Source organism: Pan paniscus, chromosome 2 (genome assembly GCF_029289425.2).
Source record: "Pan paniscus chromosome 2, NHGRI_mPanPan1-v2.0_pri, whole genome shotgun sequence".
Taxonomy (NCBI): domain Eukaryota; kingdom Metazoa; phylum Chordata; class Mammalia; order Primates; family Hominidae; genus Pan; species Pan paniscus.
Window position 1 is genome coordinate 111,395,255 of NC_085926.1, and position 17,852 is coordinate 111,413,106.

The 17,852-nt window shown below is 37.1% G+C and overlaps 1 protein-coding gene across 7 annotated transcripts in view; it reads right to left on the minus strand.

The window, feature by feature from the left end:
• The window catches only part of CFAP44 (cilia and flagella associated protein 44), a 155,304-nt gene that overhangs the window by 109,244 nt on the left and 28,208 nt on the right, over nucleotides 1-17,852 (minus strand). For 5 of the 7 annotated variants that reach the window (XR_010111448.1, XM_063602499.1, XM_003825105.6 and 2 more), the window contains 8 exons: nucleotides 17,735-17,837; nucleotides 10,320-10,536; nucleotides 8,145-8,259; nucleotides 5,062-5,226; nucleotides 2,794-2,949; nucleotides 2,450-2,497; nucleotides 1,755-1,854; nucleotides 1,117-1,211 (listed from right to left, as the gene is read on the minus strand). Coding sequence is in view for 6 of the 7 variants with exons in the window: in XM_063602499.1 (XP_063458569.1) it covers nucleotides 1,117-1,211; nucleotides 1,755-1,854; nucleotides 2,450-2,497; nucleotides 2,794-2,949; nucleotides 5,062-5,226; nucleotides 8,145-8,259; nucleotides 10,320-10,536; nucleotides 17,735-17,837 (999 nt within the window). In the remaining variant the exon portion in view is untranslated. The remainder of the gene's footprint in view (nucleotides 1-1,116; nucleotides 1,212-1,754; nucleotides 1,855-2,449; nucleotides 2,498-2,793; nucleotides 2,950-5,061; nucleotides 5,227-8,144; nucleotides 8,260-10,319; nucleotides 10,537-17,734; nucleotides 17,838-17,852) is intronic. The other 2 variants (XM_063602503.1, XM_063602500.1) reach the window with 1 other exon arrangement.

A 17,852-nucleotide genomic window follows, 5' to 3' on the forward strand; every position in this document is an offset into this window, starting at 1 on the left:
AGATTAAATATTTCCCCAAATACTTCCATGGCATTTTAAAAATATGGCTGCAAATCTTTGATGGGCCTCCCATGGACAGATGGGGTTTAAGTTCCCTCCTCTTGATTCTGTATGGGGCTTGTGACTGTGTGACTGCTTCACCCAATCAAGTATGGTAGAAGTGATATTTTGACTTCTGGGGAATGGGCCATAAAAGGCCATCAGCTTCTGCCTTTACAGTTGGAACACTAGATCTTGGAGCCCTGAGCTACCATGTAAAAAGTGTGTGACTGTCCTGAGGCTGCCATGTTCTGATGAAACCTAAGCCACATGGAGAGGGTATTAGGTATAAACACTCCAGTTGGCAGTCCCAGCTTAGCCTAGCCTTCAAGTCATCCAACCCAGGTGACAGCCTTGTGATCAAGAAGCCTTTGGATTATTCCAGGCCTAGCCATTCATGTCTTCCCAGCTGAGTTCCCAGACACTCTGAAGCAGAGACAATCCATCTCTGCTGTCACCCGAATCCCAACACAAAGACTACATGAGCAAAATAAAATGATTATTTTATGCCACTACATTTTGAGATAGTTTATTATACAGCAATTGATAAATGGAACAACTCCCTATCTCAGCCTAATTTTTTTCTATAGTTCTTATAATTATCTAACATAACATGTACTTAACTTACTTATTTTGACTACTATCTGCCTCTGCCTCCCTCCCACTAAAGCGTAAGGACCATGAGGGGCAAGTATTTTTTGTCTTTTTATTCACTGCTATATTCCCAGAATCTAAAACAAGGCCTGGCACATTGTCGGCACTCTGTAAATATTAATAGAATGAATGGAATCAGAGTCAGATGGACTCTGATACACAAAGTTCTGTTGGGAAATTGCTTTGCAACATGAAACTGTTACAAATCTACAGGTGGCAAAAAATTTCACTAAAAACAAGACCAAACCCATAACAACAATCATGGTAAAGATTTCTATTACATTCTGACTAAAATAAACTAACTTAAAACTTTTATTATTCCTTAAAATTTTGAGTCAGCAAATATCTATATTTTCAGGAAATAGCATTGATATACCATATTTACCAATAGATTCTGGTAGTTCATTATAACAACAAACTTACCATTCGGGGTACCCAAACAAGGGCAGTACCTCCTTGTTTGAATTTCATCTGGGCCAAAGGAGTTTTGCTAGCAAAATCATAGATTCGAACAGAGCCTATAGAAAGACAGTTTTAAAAGAAAAAAATTATATACATAATTTTTTTAAGTCTTGGCTCACTTTTTACATGTTGAATATTATAACAAGAAATTTCTTAACTAAACCAGTCAATAACTTTCTTTTGTAAAAAATTTCATGTACAACCTCAAACAGGTAATTCATAAACATGAATAATAAAGAAGAAAACAGATGATTGACTGCTGGGTCAATTTCACCTTGCATAGTCCATATAGATTTGCCATAAGTTACGAAGGAAGAAAGGAGACGGAAAGAATAGAAAAAACACAAATGTGGACAATATCAAAACGAGCAGCATTTTCATGAGCAATTTACAGATTTTGTCCTTCTTTTAATCTCTCACAATAACCATGGCTGCTGTGTTTTGTGGCCTCTCCTCTCCACAGCTCAACTCGCTTGCATTCAAGAGGCTCCCCTTTTGGGAAAATCCCCAAATGCTCTTAAGTCAAACACATATAAAAATTTTATTGCAAATAAAACAAAACAAGGCCAGACATATTTTTATTAAGAGTTCCTACTTACAGTCCAAGGCAGTTGTGGCCATGAGATAAGTGAGAGGAGAAACAGCCACGGCTTCAATAGCTCCAGAATGGAAGGAGAAGAGGCATTCTGGGTCCTGGGTCTGAGAATAGATAGACAGCTTACTAGATCTCAAAGACGGAGTAACAAAGAATTAAGATCAAGTTTAAAAAAATGCAAAGATAAAAATATAACACATGTGATTTTATTTGGATAGAAATAAGAAAAAGCCTAAAAAGTTAGAAAGAACACTGGTTCAGAATTAGGAGAACCAGATAGAGTCCTGGGCTTTGTCCTTAATGGCTGTGTGATTTTGCGCAAGTCACCTCAAATGCCAGTTTCCATTTCTTCATCTGTAAAATGAGATGGTAACAGCTGCTTGCCTACTAAATAGGGTAGTGATGAGGATCACATGAGATAAAATACATGAAAATTCTATATATTTATAAAAACTATAAAGTACTATATAATGTTAGGTATTGACATTGCCACTTTTCTGGTAAATTGTGTTATGAGATAGATTCTTTTTTATGTAAAATCATAACGAGAGAGAGAATTCTCAAGAGTAGCACATGTTAGGCAAGTTTTTTATGAGGACCATGACGAAATATGGAGAAAGATAAAGCATACTTTAAAGACAAATAACAAAAGTTTTTACTATGAAAGTTAGGAGAAAATAAGAATAATAGGCAACTTACAATATTTGAAAAACTAAGGTCAAGCTTCCATATGGCTCCATTGGCATCCTAAAAAAATTAAATAGTATTTTGTTTTATCATTTTAAACTTTCATCAAATTTTTAAAATGTTCTTTCTATGATTTATTAAAGTAAGGACAAGCAATAATATCAAAAGCTCACATATATTTTAAAGTATAATTGAAATTTAATAAAAACAACTTCTATATTTTAGACTAAAGCCACACAATAAGCAATCTCATAACACTTACAGTCAAATGGACTTGTAGCCAAATCAATCATACTACTACTTTAATTTTTGGTCCATGTAATGTTAAAGAGCCAAGAGACAAGAATGCAACACACCTGAGCCAACCAAAAGTTATTTCCAGTTTCATTCATTTTTATCATAGAGAAGAGATTCACATTCTTGTCTACTTGAAGTTCATTAATAGGCTCAATCTCCAACAATCCAGTCTCATCTATTACATCAGCAGTGTCTATTGTCTCAAAATCCCATATCTTGTAAAATGAAAAGAAAATACTTTAATCGATCAGTAGTTTCTGAACATTTATTTTCTAAGCCAGAAAAACCCTGATTTTTTTTTCAAAAGTCATTTCTTTTTCTTTCATGAAAAGTAACAATGAACAGGTGTGATAAGAACACCAGCCAAAACCTGACCCCTGAAATTTTACTCTGAACTGAGGTATGATAAGCTATTATAGTTTCCTTTATATTTATAAAGATTAGTGAGAAAGTACAGCCTTGCATAAGAATTCTAATTTATCCAAAACAAATTTTATTTCAAGGTTTCTATTAGGTCTCTTTTTACATAAAGTGGCCATAGGAGTATATGGTTCAGTTGTTCAGCAAGACATTATAATGAACCCTGTTTTCTACATACCAGTAGGCCCCTGGAAGGGGGAAATATACCTTCTTGCTTAATGACTCAAGCACTATCTCATTAGAAGCAAAGAATATAGATGTAGATAAAGTCTCCATTAGAAAATGTTTCTCTTCCTGAATATTAATATTTCACACTTTACTATCTCATTGGGAAAATCTGGCATTTCCCCAAGTGCATACCACCAAACATGTCTCAGTAAGTGAGACAGTAAATGTTACTATCTGACAGTGAGACAGTGAAGTGTAGATTGTTGTTCATTGGGAGAGGAGTCTAGAATACTATAGGAAGAGTGAAGGAGCACAGTTTTACCTCACGGTGGCAGGGAGGCTCAGCAGGACCTCCCCTGTGAGGGGCCAAAGCTCATTCTGGACAGTTCTGGCAACATACCCTGCCATGTGATCCTAGACTGAATAACTGAGACTTTGAGAAAGGAACTCTGGGAAGACTGTCCCATAGATTAGCCTGGTTGGGGGAAGAGGGAAATATCTGAGGGTCAGGGTTAGGGTTAAGGATCAAACTAGGATCAGACTAACCCCTGGGAGTTGGGCTAGGTTTTTTCTAAAGGGTAGGAGGTAAAGATTTACTGTGTGAAGGACTGAAAAGACAAGGACAGACTCTGAAAAGAGAAGCAAGCTTAGGAAATACTGGTGTCCATGAAGGGATCCTCTGTGAAATATTTAACTTCTTTTCTCCTGAGGTTTTCTCCCACTTGGTATTTAGACATTTTGGGGTAACGTATAGCTTGGAAAGATAGCAAATATATCATATGACAAAATAAAGGACACAAAAGATTCTCAGAGAAATGTGTGAAATCTAACAAGATTAAATTTAATATTGTAAATGTAAAAACATACACTGGGGCTCAAAAAGCCAGTGGTAAGAGGACCCACTGTGGGAGATATGGGTTAAACAATATTAAACACAGTAAGCTCAATCGGTGGCAACAGAGTGACCAGACTCTTAAAAAAGAAAAAAAAAAAGAATCTTACTTTTGATAACATTTCTTAAAGAATGTCAATAGAACACTGCCACTTTCTTATGAAAGGCCCCACTGAAAATATCTACCAAGAGGACTACAAGGCAAATCACAAGGCTACAGGTTGACCAGCCACAGCACGATACTCATTAACAGAAAGTGCTACACAGAGTGGGTGGAAGAAGTGTGACAATAGCAATCAAGGGGACTTAGATGCTGGAGCAATGTACCAGCTTAGCCCAGGCTTTGGGCAAGAGAGTGTCCCCAAGAGAAAGCAAGTGAGTTCCCTAGCATAAGGAGCAAGAAGAATGTAGCATCCATAGGCAAACTCCATCAGTTCACCTCTGGGTGTATTTCTAAGTGGTAACCTCAGTAAAAAATAACTAACAAATGTTCAGCACCTTTGTTCCTACAAAATGGCCCATTCATATGGAGCCTTTTGGAAGGATATGTGGGTCTACTGTTCATCTTGTGCTAACATGAGTTTTCATCTTCTGAAGCTATTATTTCAACAGAATCAAAATAACAAGAGGCCCTCTCAAAAAGTTTCAGTGGTAAAATGCAGTAAATTAATTTTGACAAGAATGCAAATATTTACCACAAGAGAAGCATTATTTAAAGTGAGTTGGCCTTGGGAGTAAATGACTACTGATCTCCTTCACAAAATAACCTTTATGAGAAATAAAACCCTTTGGGTGAGCTACAAGTCTTAAACGTGGGTGCTACCATCCAAGTATCAAGAAAACTTACCCTAACATATCCATCTGACCCAACAGTGATAACTTCACCCTCATACAGCATTATCTGGTTAATGGGACCATTGTGACATGACTTGCTTGTCCCTCGACAGAGCTCCACTTTGATCAGACCACCTTCCCAAAGCAGCATGTTGCCCCATTCTGACCCTGAGAGCACCTGGCAGGTATGTGGAAAAAAGAAATGTGCATTAAAACAGGTAAGTGTACATATTTATGCCTCAAATAGTAGGTGAAAATTATTTTTTAAGGTTATCTTTATTGATTATAAAATTTTTAAATGGAAAAATAAAAAAATACAGAAATGAAGACCTACTACCGCAGACACAACTACCAATAACATTTTGATGTATTTCCTTCCAGCAATATGATCAGTTTTACATCTTTTTGATTAGGCTGTATGTTGTTGGTAATTGTTCATGTATGTATACAATAGACTTCTTGGTACATCTCTTAGGACAAAAGACAGGAGTGGAATTAAATGAGAGTCTACTTTTTAAATGTAATACTATCAAATTTTAGATGTTAGATAACTTGTAAGGCCAGTACTGAATTAAGTAGATTATAGCATAATAGTATCCAATTTCAAACAAGGATAATCATCTAAAACTTTTCTCAAATTAGTCTGTTTAATCTGGCATTTTCCCAAGTGCATGCCACCAAATATTAGTTGTTAAGATATTTAACAAGTGTCACAAATAAAGTAATATTTATTGAGTACTGACTCTGTACCAAGCACTGGTTCAGTACTTTATATATGTTAAGTTATTTAATGCAAAAAACCATATGAACTAGGTACATTTATCAGGGATACCATGTACACTTGTGCATGTTGGTTACCTCATTCTCCTAGAACAAACAGCTTTTTCTGACTCCCGCAAAGGAACCATATGGGCCAATGATAGCCCTGACTATTATTATCCCCATTTTACAGAGGAGAACATTGAAGCACAAAACAGTTAAGTAACTTGCCCAAAACTACCCAGTCAGCATTCTAATCCAAGCAAGGTGGCTCAAAACCTCCTATTCTGACTGCACAGCCTCAGAAGGCTGTTGCTAAGATAAACAAAGTCAAACAACTTTATTTTCTCTAGGACCCCTGGGAACTTTTAATAGAGAAGTATTTGCTGGGAATCACCAAGAGGAATTTTTAGATACAAAGGAATTTGACTTAAAAAGTCTTATTTTTATGGAGCTTCTGTACAGACTGATGTTCCATAAAAATGTACTTTGGGAAACTCTATTCTAATTTTTACCTGCATGCTCTAGAGGTCTACATTTCCATTTCCCCCTTATCTAGAGAAACTGATGATTTTATTCAGTCTTTTATCTCTTGGGTCTACCTATTTTTTAACAACCCTACCGACTTTACTGATTCTGTTCTTAAGCCTCAGCCATTTATGGTAGAGTCTTTAGACTTATTTTCTTCTGTCCAGTGATGAAAGCCAGCAGTGATGACAAAAACCTACAAAGCATTCCTTTCTGAAATGTGACTCATATCTAGCTTCCCTTTTCCATTTGTTCTGAGAAGTCTAGGCCCTTGATCATCTCTTTTTAGATGACAGCAACAGCTTCTGTTCTAGCTTATTTCCTTGACTCCAGATTTCCCTTCTAATCAACCTGGCATTTTATGGCCAAATTTGTTTACTACTTCTTTCATTTGCAAGTCTACTCTTCCCATGTAGAGTAGTTCTGCCTACCTATTAAACTCCTTGTACACTAGGACCAAGTCATACTTCTCAACTGAAATTCTCCACTTTTTGCCAACATAAATGGTTAATTCCAATCTGCCCTCTAAAAATTTGATATTTATTTCTAATGCTAAACATTTCCTTCAGTTGCTCTATCATTTAAAATGGCTTATTTCTTCCCTATATCTATACAAATTCTACCAACCCTTTAAAAAATATATCTCATACCAGGTTTTTAACAAGGATTCTATTGATCTTTATCTTAGCTTAATTCTTACAGTATTGAGAATTTGAAGCTGGGATGATTTAAGATCATCTCATGGATTTAGACATATAGTTTCGCCAGCATCCAAGGCTTTTTACTTCCTCCTATATACCATGCTTTTGAATTGAGAATATTCAGTCAGGTAGATGACTAGACCACTTGGTTCCTTAGAGTAATATTTGTGTGCTGGCATTTACTTACAACTGAGATTATCACAAATAATAATGTATAACTCATTCTAATAGGAAGCTATGTAAAATAATGATAGAGAACTAATCCTAATTAACCATTGTTTCAGGCAATATGCCTATAAATTTTATAAGAGAAAGAAAGGAAAGAAACTAACAATATTAAAGCATAAATTAACAGATTACAGTTGCAGTGTTGCAGATGCCTCTATAAAGTGGTTTGCTCTTTCTGAGTAATAATCTGACAATAAAAATAAATGCCACATGGTTGTATATAACCTTTGACCCAATAAGTCTTCTTGGATCATGATAGCAAGACAAAATGGGGAAAAGTAAGTAACATAAATACTGCAACTATGTGACATAATTGAAAGTAACAAATATTTGGGAGGCCGAGGTGGGCGGATCATGAGGTCAGGAGATCAAGACCATCCTGGCTAACACGGTGAAACCCCGTCTCTACTAAAAATACAAAAAATTAGCCAGGCATGGTGGCAGGCGCCTGTAGTCCCAGCTACTCGGGAGGCGGAGGCAGGAGAATGGCGTGAACCCGGGAGGCAGAGCTTGCAGTGAGTGGAGATCGCGCCACTGCACTCCAGCCTGGGCAACAGAGCGAGACCCTGTCTCAAAAAAAAAAAAAAAAGTAACAAATATGTCATTATGTTAATATATGAAAATGCTCACATACTTTATATGTGTGTACCATATTTAGTAAAAAGAAAATAGAAAATGGTAGGTAAGTATGGATTATGACAATTTCAGGGAAATATTTTAATTACAATTGATAATTGAAGAAGTAAAATTAAATGTTCATTACATTTACAATGATAATATCTGTTATTGGCAGAGCTTGTTAGAATTTTCATATATGTGTGCTTTCATATATGTACTTGAAAACACAATTTTAATATTGTAGAATAGTAGCTGTACTCACCTTCCCATCTGGGAGCTCCATGTAGCCTTCTATATCAGTAGTGATTGTTTTGCCAAATCGACCTAGTGATCCCTGCAGCTTGAGACCTGTGAATGTAAAAGCCATTTCCCAGAACCTACAAACAAGAAAGAGACTGAATGTACCTCAAAGATATTTTATTGATTTTTATTTTAATATGACCCAAACATTTACATATTTCATAGTTGCATATATTATTTCATTCATTCATTCATTTATCTGATTAAGATTTATTAAGTATCTACTACCTGTCCGGCAAGGTTGTAGGCAATGTGAATTCCGCAATGATCAAAACAGGCGAAAAATAAAATTTCCTGCTTTCATGCATCTTATATTTTAGGGCTGTGCTACCTCATGCAGTACCCTCCAGCTATGTGTGACTATTTAAATTTAGATTTAAAGTAATTAACATTAAATAAAATCAACATTTTAGTGTTTCAGTCACACTAGCCAATTTCAAGTGCTCAGTAACTACATGTGGCTGGCAGCTATTGTATTAGGCAGCATAGAACATTCCCAGTCTGTCAGAAAGTTCTATTAGACAGTATTGTTTTAGAAGACATAAAAGTTTTCCAAAGAATTCTAATTTACTAGCTGTGTGACTTTGAGCACTTTTCTAGATCACCCTGTGCCTTCATTTTCTCAGGTATAAAATGAGAAAATTAGTAACATCTACCTTAGAATTGTTGAAAAATTCTTAGAACAGTGCCTATCATATCAAAGCAATCAATAAATGTTATTACTAACATTTTCTTATTAATAGTCTAAACAAATGGACAGGATGATGAAGACCATGTAGAAAAAGAAGACCTATCCAAGTAGATATAAAATAGATAATGGAGAGTATCAACAAGCCAATGATACAAAGCTAAAAGCCTAGATAGCCAACATCCTCTCCAAACGAATGGTAGGTCCCCTGATGATATGCTTCCATATACTCTGGGTTCCTTCATAGCACTTCACACATGAAATTAACTGTTCAATGTCTGCCTTTTCCCCAAAGATATGGGGCATAGAAAATACAGATTTTACTAAATAATCAGAAAATATAAGAAATTGGAAAATTTTCACATATAGCTAGCAGAAGGTTATTTGACAATTCCCCAAAGATTACAATTAAAAATCTGCTCAATTAGTCTATATTTCTAATAAATGAATAACAAAAAGACCAGATTTAAATTGAGACAAGAGGAAGTCAGGATGGATAAAAATGTCTTTCTCTTAAAGAGACACTGATAATCAAGTTATGGGAAGCTCTGGGGTGGTAGAAGATTGTTACGCAAATGCATGAGACAAAGTGGAAGAAAGAGAGAGAAAGACAAGATCATTCCATCCCGGAAATACACGAGGGTGTGATATAATGAAAAGAGCATGGAGTTTGGAGCAAGACCTAAGATCAAGAGTAGGTTCTGCCACTGTTTCGTATTGAGTGTTCCTTGTCAGGAATGATAATGTGATAATTCTTGTTTTACAGATGAAGACTGAGTTGCTACAAAAAAGAAATTCAGTAGTGGATGTGAAAGCTCAGTATGAATTTGGAAATACCATCCCAATGTTAGTTATTAAGACACTACATAAACTCTTTTAGGAGGTGGAGCCTATAAGAAGGCAGCAGGCTATATTTAAAAATCCTTATTTGGCTGGGCACAGTGGCTTACGCCTGCAATCCCAGCACTTTGGGAGGCTGAGGCGGGTGGATCACATGAGGTCGGGAGTTCGAGACCAGCCTGACCAACACGGAGAAACCCAACTCTACTAAAAATACAAAATTAGCCAAGCGTTGTGGTGGGCGCCTGTAGTCCCAGCTACTCAGGAGGCTGAGGCAGGAGAATCGCTTGAACCCAGGAGGCGGAGGTTGCAGTGAGCTGAGATCATGCCATTGCACTCCAGCCTGGGCAACAAAAGCGAAACTCCATTTCAAAAAAAAAAAAAAAAAGCCCTTATTTTATCTATGCTGTTTGCAGAAATAAAATCCCACATATCTAATTAGAAAAGGTGCATTACTAGTTAGCTTTTAAAATAACATATTTTTAAATAATTCTAATGTTAACCAAAACAGCAAAAAAAAAAAAAAAAAAAATGTCTCCAGCTCTTAGATCCTCTTAGAAAAATACTCCTGTGATATCTACTGGCACCTCTATTGGTTACCCGACCTACTTGATGTGGCCTGATCCCGATGTAGTAAGCTGCTCTTCATTATCAGGATTGAAAGTAACCTTAAAAACTTCCTGAGAAAAAGCTTTTGTCCTTAGTATGGGTTGTTCTTCTTTCCAGTTCCAGATAGTCAGTGTGTAGTCAGGGTTGCTACCAACAGAGGCCAGCAAGTTACCGCTGTAGTTAAAGTCCACATAAGCATATCCCTTCTCAGTCCCATCTGGAAGGATAAATGGAAGCCTAATAAATAAGGACACATTTATTTCATTTTCAAAAACATATTGTAAAAAAAAGAGAGGGAGTCAGCCCATGGTGATGTAAGAATGCCAAGAATACCCTAAAGGAACAATTCCAAAAACATTCACCATCTTTGGCTTTAGAATGAATTATGTGATATGAAAGGGGAGGGTAAAGAAGTCTTAATCACATATTGCATGAGAAAAACACTTTGAGAACATATTCCATTTTATGACTTGGGGAGAAACACAAACGCATATTAGATAGCAGTGTCAGAAACATTAAAACCAGAGTGACTCCATCTGGAATAGGAGCTGGGTAAAATGAGGCTGAGACCTACTGGGCTGCATTCCCAGGAGGTTGGGCTTTCTAACTCACAAGATGAGATAGGTGGTTGGCACAAGATACAGGTCAAAAGACCCAACTGATAAAACAGGATGTGGTAAATATGCTGGCCAAAACCCACCAGAATCAAGATGGTGATGAAAGCGACCTCTGGTCGTCCTCACTACTCATTATATGCTAATTATAATGCATTAATATGTTAAGGATACTCCCACCAGCACCATGACAGTTTATAAATACCATGGCCACATCAGTAAGTTACCTTATATGGCCTAAAAAGGGAGGAACCCTAAGTTCCAGGAATTGCCCACCCCTTTCCTGTCCGGAAACCTCATGAATAATCGACTCCTTGTTTAGCATATAATCAAGAATAACTATGAGTATTCTCAGCCAAGCAGCCCAAGCCACTGCTCTGCCTATGGAGTAGCCATTCTTTTATTCCTTTACTTTCTTAATAAACTTGTTTTCTTTTTTTTTTATTATACTTTAAGTTCTAGGGTACATGTGCACAACGTGCAGGTTTGTTACATATGTATACATGTGTCATGTTGGTGTGCTTCACCCATTAACTCATCATTTACATTAGGTATATCTCCTAATGCTATCCCTACCCCCTCTCCCCACCCCACGACAGGCCCCGGTGTGTGATGTTCCCCTTCCTGTGTCCAAGTGTTCTCATTGTTCAATTCCCACCTATGAGTGAGAACATGCAGTGTTTGGTTTTTTGTCCTTGCAATAGTTTGCTCAGAATGATGGTTTCCAGCTTCACCCATGTCCCTACAAAGGACATGAACTCATCCTTTTTTATGGCTGCATAGTATTCCATGGTTATATGTGCCACATTTTCTTAATCCCGTCTATCATTGATGGACATTTGGGTTGGCTCCAGGTCTTCGCTATTGTGAATAGTGCCACAATGAACATACATGTGCATGTGTCTTTATAGTAGCATGATTTATAATCCTTTGGGTATATACCCAGTAATGGGATGGCTGGGTCAAATGGTATTTCTAGTTCTAGATCCTTGAGGAATCACCACACTGTCTTCCACAATGGTTGAACTAATTCACACTCCCACCAGTAGTGTAAAAGCATTCCTATTTCTCCACATCCTCTCCAGCATCTGTTGTTTCCTGACTTTTTAATGATCACCATTCTAACTGGTGTGAGATGGTATCTCATTGTGGTTTTGATTTGCATTTCTCTGATGGCCAGTGATGATGAGCATTTTTTCATTGTGTCTGTTGGCTACATAAATGTCTTCTTTTGAGAAGTGTCTGTTCATACCCTTCACCCACTTTTTGATGGGGTTGTTTTTTTCTTGTAAATTTGTTTGAGTTCTTTGGAGATTCTGGATATTAGCCCTTTGTCAGATGAGTAGATTGCAAAAATTTTCTCCCATTCTGTAAGTTGCCTGTTCGCTCTGATGGTAGTTTCTTTTGCTGTGCAGAAGCTCTTCAGTTTAATTAGATCCCATTTGTCAATTTTGGCTTTTGTTGCCATTGCTTTTGGTGTTTTACACATGAAGTCCTTGCCCATGCCTATTTCCTGAATGGTGTTGCCTAGGTTCTCTTCTAGGGTTTTTATGGTTTTAGGTCTAACAATTAAGTCTTTAATCCATCTTGAATTAATTTTTGTATAAGGTGTAAGGAAGGGATCCAGTTTCAGCTTTCTACATATGGCTAGCCAGTTTTCCCAGCACCATTTATTAAATAGGGAATCATTTCCCCATTTCTTGTTTTTGTCAGGTTTGTCAAAGATCAGATGGTTGTAGATGTGTGGTATTATTTCTGAGGGCTCTGTTCTGCTCCATTGGCCTATATATCTGTTTTAGTACCAGTACCATGCTGTTTTGGTTACTGTAGCCTTGTAGTGTAGTTTGAAGTTAGGTAGCGTGATACCTCCAGCTTTGTTCTTTTGGCTTAGGATTGTCTTGGCAATGTGGCCTTTTGGTTCCATATGAACTTTAAGGTAGTTTTTTCCAATTCTATGAAGAAAGTCATTGGTAGCTTGATGGGGATGGCATTGAATCTATAAATTACCTTGGGCAGTATGGCCATGTTCATGATATTGATTCTTCCTATCCAAGAGCATGGAATGTTCTTCCATTTGTTTGTGTCCTCTTTTAATTCATTGAGCAGTAGTTGGTAGTCCTCCTTGAAGAGGTCCTTCACATCCCTTGTAAGTTGGATTCCTAGGTATTTTATTCTCTTTGAAGCAATTGTGAATGGGAGTTCACTCATGATTTGGCTGTTTGTCTGTTATTGGTGTATAAGAATGCTTGTGATTTTTGCACACTGATTTTGTATCCTGAGACTTTGCTGAAGTTGCTTATCAGCTTAAGCTATTCATGACAAACCCACAGCCAATATCATATTGAATGGGCAAAAACTGGAAGCATTCCCTTTGAAAACTGGCACAAGACAGGGATGCCCTCTCTCACCACTCCTATTCAACATAGTGTTGGAAGTTCTGGCCGGGCAATCAGGCAAGAGAAAGAAATAAAAGGAATTCAATTAGGAAAAGAGGAACTCAAATTGTCCCTGTTTGCAGATGACATGGTTGTATATTAGAAAACCCCATCGTCTCAGCTTAATAAACTTGTTTTCATTTTACTCTATGGATTCACCTCAAATTCTTTCTTGCACAAGTTCTAAGAACCCTCTCTTGGGGTCTGGATCGGGACCCCTTTTCCATGACAATTCCATTAAATATATCTCTTTTATTTCTTCTAAAAAAAAAAAGATACATGTGCAGAACGTGCAAGTTTGTTACATAGGTATATGTGTGCCATGGTGGTTTGCTGCACCTATTGACCTGTCCTCTAAGTTCCTTCCCCTCACCCCCACCCCCCAACAGGCCCTGGTGTGTGTTGTTCCCCTCTCTGTGTCCATGTGTTCTCAATCTTCAACTCCCATTTATGAGTGAGAACACACAGCATTTGGTTTTCTGTTCCTGTGTTAGTTTGCTGAGGATGATGGCTTCCAGCTTCATCCATGTCCCTGCAGAGGACATGATCTCATTCCTTTTTATGGCTGCATAGTATTCCATGATGTATATGTACCACATTTTCTTCATCCAGTCTATCATTGATGGGCACTTGGGTTGGTTCCACGTCTTTGCTATTGTAAATAGTGTTGTAATAAACATACGTGTGCATGTCTCTTTACAGCAGAATGATTTATATTCCTTTGGGTATATAACCAGTAATGGTATTGCTGGGTCAAATGGCATTTCTGGTTGTAGATCCTTGAGGAATCGCCATACTGTCTTCAACAATGGTTGAATTAATTTACATTCCCACCAAAAGTGTAAAAGCATTCCTATTTCTCCAGAGCCTCGCCAGCATCTATTGTTTCCTGACTTTTTAATAACTGCCATTCTGACTGGCATGAGATGGTATCTCATTGTAGTTTTGATTTGCATTTCTCTGATGATCAGTGATGTTGAGCTTTTTTTCATATGCTTGTTGGCTGCATAAATGTATTCTTTTGAGAAGTATCTGTTCATATCCTTTGCCCACTTTTTGATGGAATTTTTTTTTTCTTGTAAACATGTTTAAGTTCCTTGTAAATTCTGGATATTAGACCTTTGTCAGATGGGTAGATTGCAAAAATTTTCTCCCTCTCTGTAGGTTGCCTGTTCACTCTAATGATAGTTTATTTTGCTGTGCAGAAGCTCTTTAGTTTAATTAACTCTCTTTTGTCAATTTTGGCTTTAGTTGCAATTGCTTTTGGCTTTTTTGTCATGAAGTCTTTGCCCATGCCTATGTCCTGAATGGTATTGCCTAGGTTTTCTTCTAGGGTTTTTATGGTTTTGGGTTTTACATTTAAGTCTTTAATCCATCTTGAGTTAATTTTTGTATAAGGTGTAAGGAAGAGGTCCAGTCTCAGTTTCCTGCATTTGACTAGCCACTTTTCCCAGCACCATTTACTGAATAGGAAATCCCCGTTGCTTGTTTTTGTCAGGTTTGCCAAAGATCAGATGTGTGGTGTTATTTCTGAGGTCTCTGTTCTGCTCCATTGGTCTATATGTCTGTTTTGGTACCAGTACCATGCTGTTTTGTTTACTGTAGCCTTGTAGTATAGTTTGAAGTCAGGTAGTGTGATGCCTCCAGCTTTGTTCTTTTTGCTTAGGACTGTCTTGACTGTATGGGGTCTTCTTTGATTCCACATGAAACTTAAAATCGCTTTTTCTAATTCTGTGAAGAATGCTAATGGTAGTTTGATGGGAATAGCATTGAATCTATAAATTACTTTGGGCAGTATGGCCATTTTCACAACATTGATTCTTTCTATTCATGAGCATGAATGTTTTTCCGTTTGTTTGTGTCCTCTCTTACTTCCTTGAGCAGTGGTTTGTAGTTCTCCTTGAAGAGGTCCTTCACATCCCTTGTTAGCTGTATTCCTAGGTATTTTATTCTCTTTGTAGTGATTGTGAATGGAAGTTCATTCATGATTTGGCTCTCTGCTTGCCTATTGTTGATGTATAGGAATGCTTGTGATTTTTGCACATTGATTTTGTATCCTGAGACTTTGCTGAAGTTGCTTATCAGCTTAAGGAGATTTTGGGCTGAGATGATGGGGTTTTCTAAATATAAAGTCATGTCATCTGCAAACAGTGACAACTTGACTTCCTCTCTTCCTATTTGAATACGCTTTATTTCTTTCTCTTGCCTGATTGCCCTGGCCAGAACTTCCAATACTATGTTGAATAGGAGTGGTGAGAGAGGGCATCCTTGTCTTGTACCAGTTTTCAAAGAGAATGCTTCCAACTTTTGCCCATTCAATATGATATTGGCTGTGGGTTTGTCATAAATAGCACTTATTATTTTAAGATATATTCCATCAATACCTAGTTTATTGAGAGTTTTTGAAATGAAGGGATGTTAAATTTTGTTGAAGGCCTTTTCTGCATCTATTGAGATAATCATGTGGTTTTTGTCTTTGGTTCTGTTTATGTGATGGATTACGTTTATTGATCTGTGTATGTTGAACCAGCCTTGCATACCAGGGATGAAGGCGGCGTGATCATGGTGGATACGTTTTTCGATGTGCTGCTGGATTTGGTTTGCCAGTATTTTATTGAAGATTTTTGCATCGATGTTCATCAGGGATATTGGCCTGAGGTTTTCTTTTTTTTGTTATGTCTCTTCCCAGTTTTGGTATCAGGATGATGCTGGCTTCATAGAATGAGTTAGGAAGGAGTCTCTCCTTTTCAAATGTCTGGAATAGTTTCAGAAGGAATGGTACCAGCTCCTCTTCGTATTTCTACTAGAATTCTGCTGTGAATCTATCTGGTCCTGGAGTTTTTTTTGGTTGGTAGGCTATTAATTACTGCCTCAATTTCAGAGCATGTTATTGGTCTATTCAGGGATTCAACTTCTTTCTGGTTTAGCCTTGGTAGGGTGTATGCATCCAGGAATTTATCCATTTCTTCTAGATTTTCTAGTTTATTTGCATAGAGGTATCTATGGTATTCTCTGATGGTAGTCTGTATTTCTGTGGGTTCAGTGGTGATTTCCCCTGTATTACTTTTTATTGCATCTATTTGATTCTTCTCTCCCTTCTTCCTTATTAGTCTAGCTAGTGGTGTACCTATGTTGTTAATTTTTTCAAAAAAACAGCTCCTGGATTCATTGATTTTTTTGGAGGGTTTTTCTGTCTCTATCTCCTTCTGTTCTTCTCTGATCTTAGTTATTTCTTGTCTTCTGCTACCTTTTGGATTCATTTGCTCTTGCCTCTCTAGTTCATTTAATTGTGATGTTAGGGTGTCAATCTGAGATCTTTCTGGCTTTTTGATGTGGGTATTTAGTGCTATAAAATTCCCTCAACACTGCTTTACCTGTGTCCTAGAGATTCTGGTATATCCTCTCTTTGTTCTCATTGGTTTCAAAGAACTTCTTGATTTCTGCCTTAATTTCATTATTTACACAGGAGTCATTCAGGAGCAGGTTGTTCAATTTCCATGAAGTTGTGTGGTTTTTAGTGAGTTTCTTAATCCTGAGTTCTAATTTGATTGCACTGTGGTCTGAGAGACTGTTATGATTTCAATTCTTATGCATTTGCTGAGGAGTGTTTTACTTCCAATTATGTGGTCGATTTTAGAATAAGTATCATGTGGCACTGAGAAGAATGTATATTCTGTAGATTTGGAGTAGGGGAGAGCTCTGTATAGGTCTATCAGGTCCACTTGATCCAGAGCTGAGTTCAAGTCCTGAATATCCTTGTTAATTTTCTGTCTCATTGATTTAATATTGACAGTGGGGTGTTAAATTCTCCCACTATTATTGTGTGGGAGTCTAAGTCTCTTAGTAGGTCTCTAAGAACTTGTTTTATGAATCGGGGTGCTCTGTATTGGGTGTATACATATTCAGAATAGTTAGCTCTTCTTGAATTGTTCCTGTTACCATTATGTAATGCCCTTGTCTTTTTTGATTTGTGTTAGTTTAAAATCTGCTTTGTCAGAGACTAAGATTGCAACCCTTGGTGTTTTGTTTTTTTTTTTTTCCTTTCCATTTACTTGGTAAATTTTCCTCCATTCCTTTGTTTTGAGCCTGTGTGTGTCTTTGCAGGTAAGATGGGTCTCCAGAATTACAGCACACCAATGGGTCTTGACTCCTTATCCAATTTGCCAGTCTGTGTCTTTTAATTGGGGCATTTAGCCCATTTACATTTAAGGTTAGTATTGTTGTGTGTGAATTTGAATAAATCTCTTTTCTATCTTCCACTAGTTCTGTTTCTCTGGAGAACCTTGACTTATGAAATAATGTCACACCTTCTTCAGAATGTTGTTATCCTTGAACATGAAATATTTAAATGTGCTTCTGGACTCACCTCGAAGGATTCTGTATGGTCTCAGAGAAGGATATTCATAGATGATAATATCTGGAAAACTCCCTTTTTCAGCTACTGTGAAATAAGTTTTATGTGGATGAACCTACAAAAGATAAAA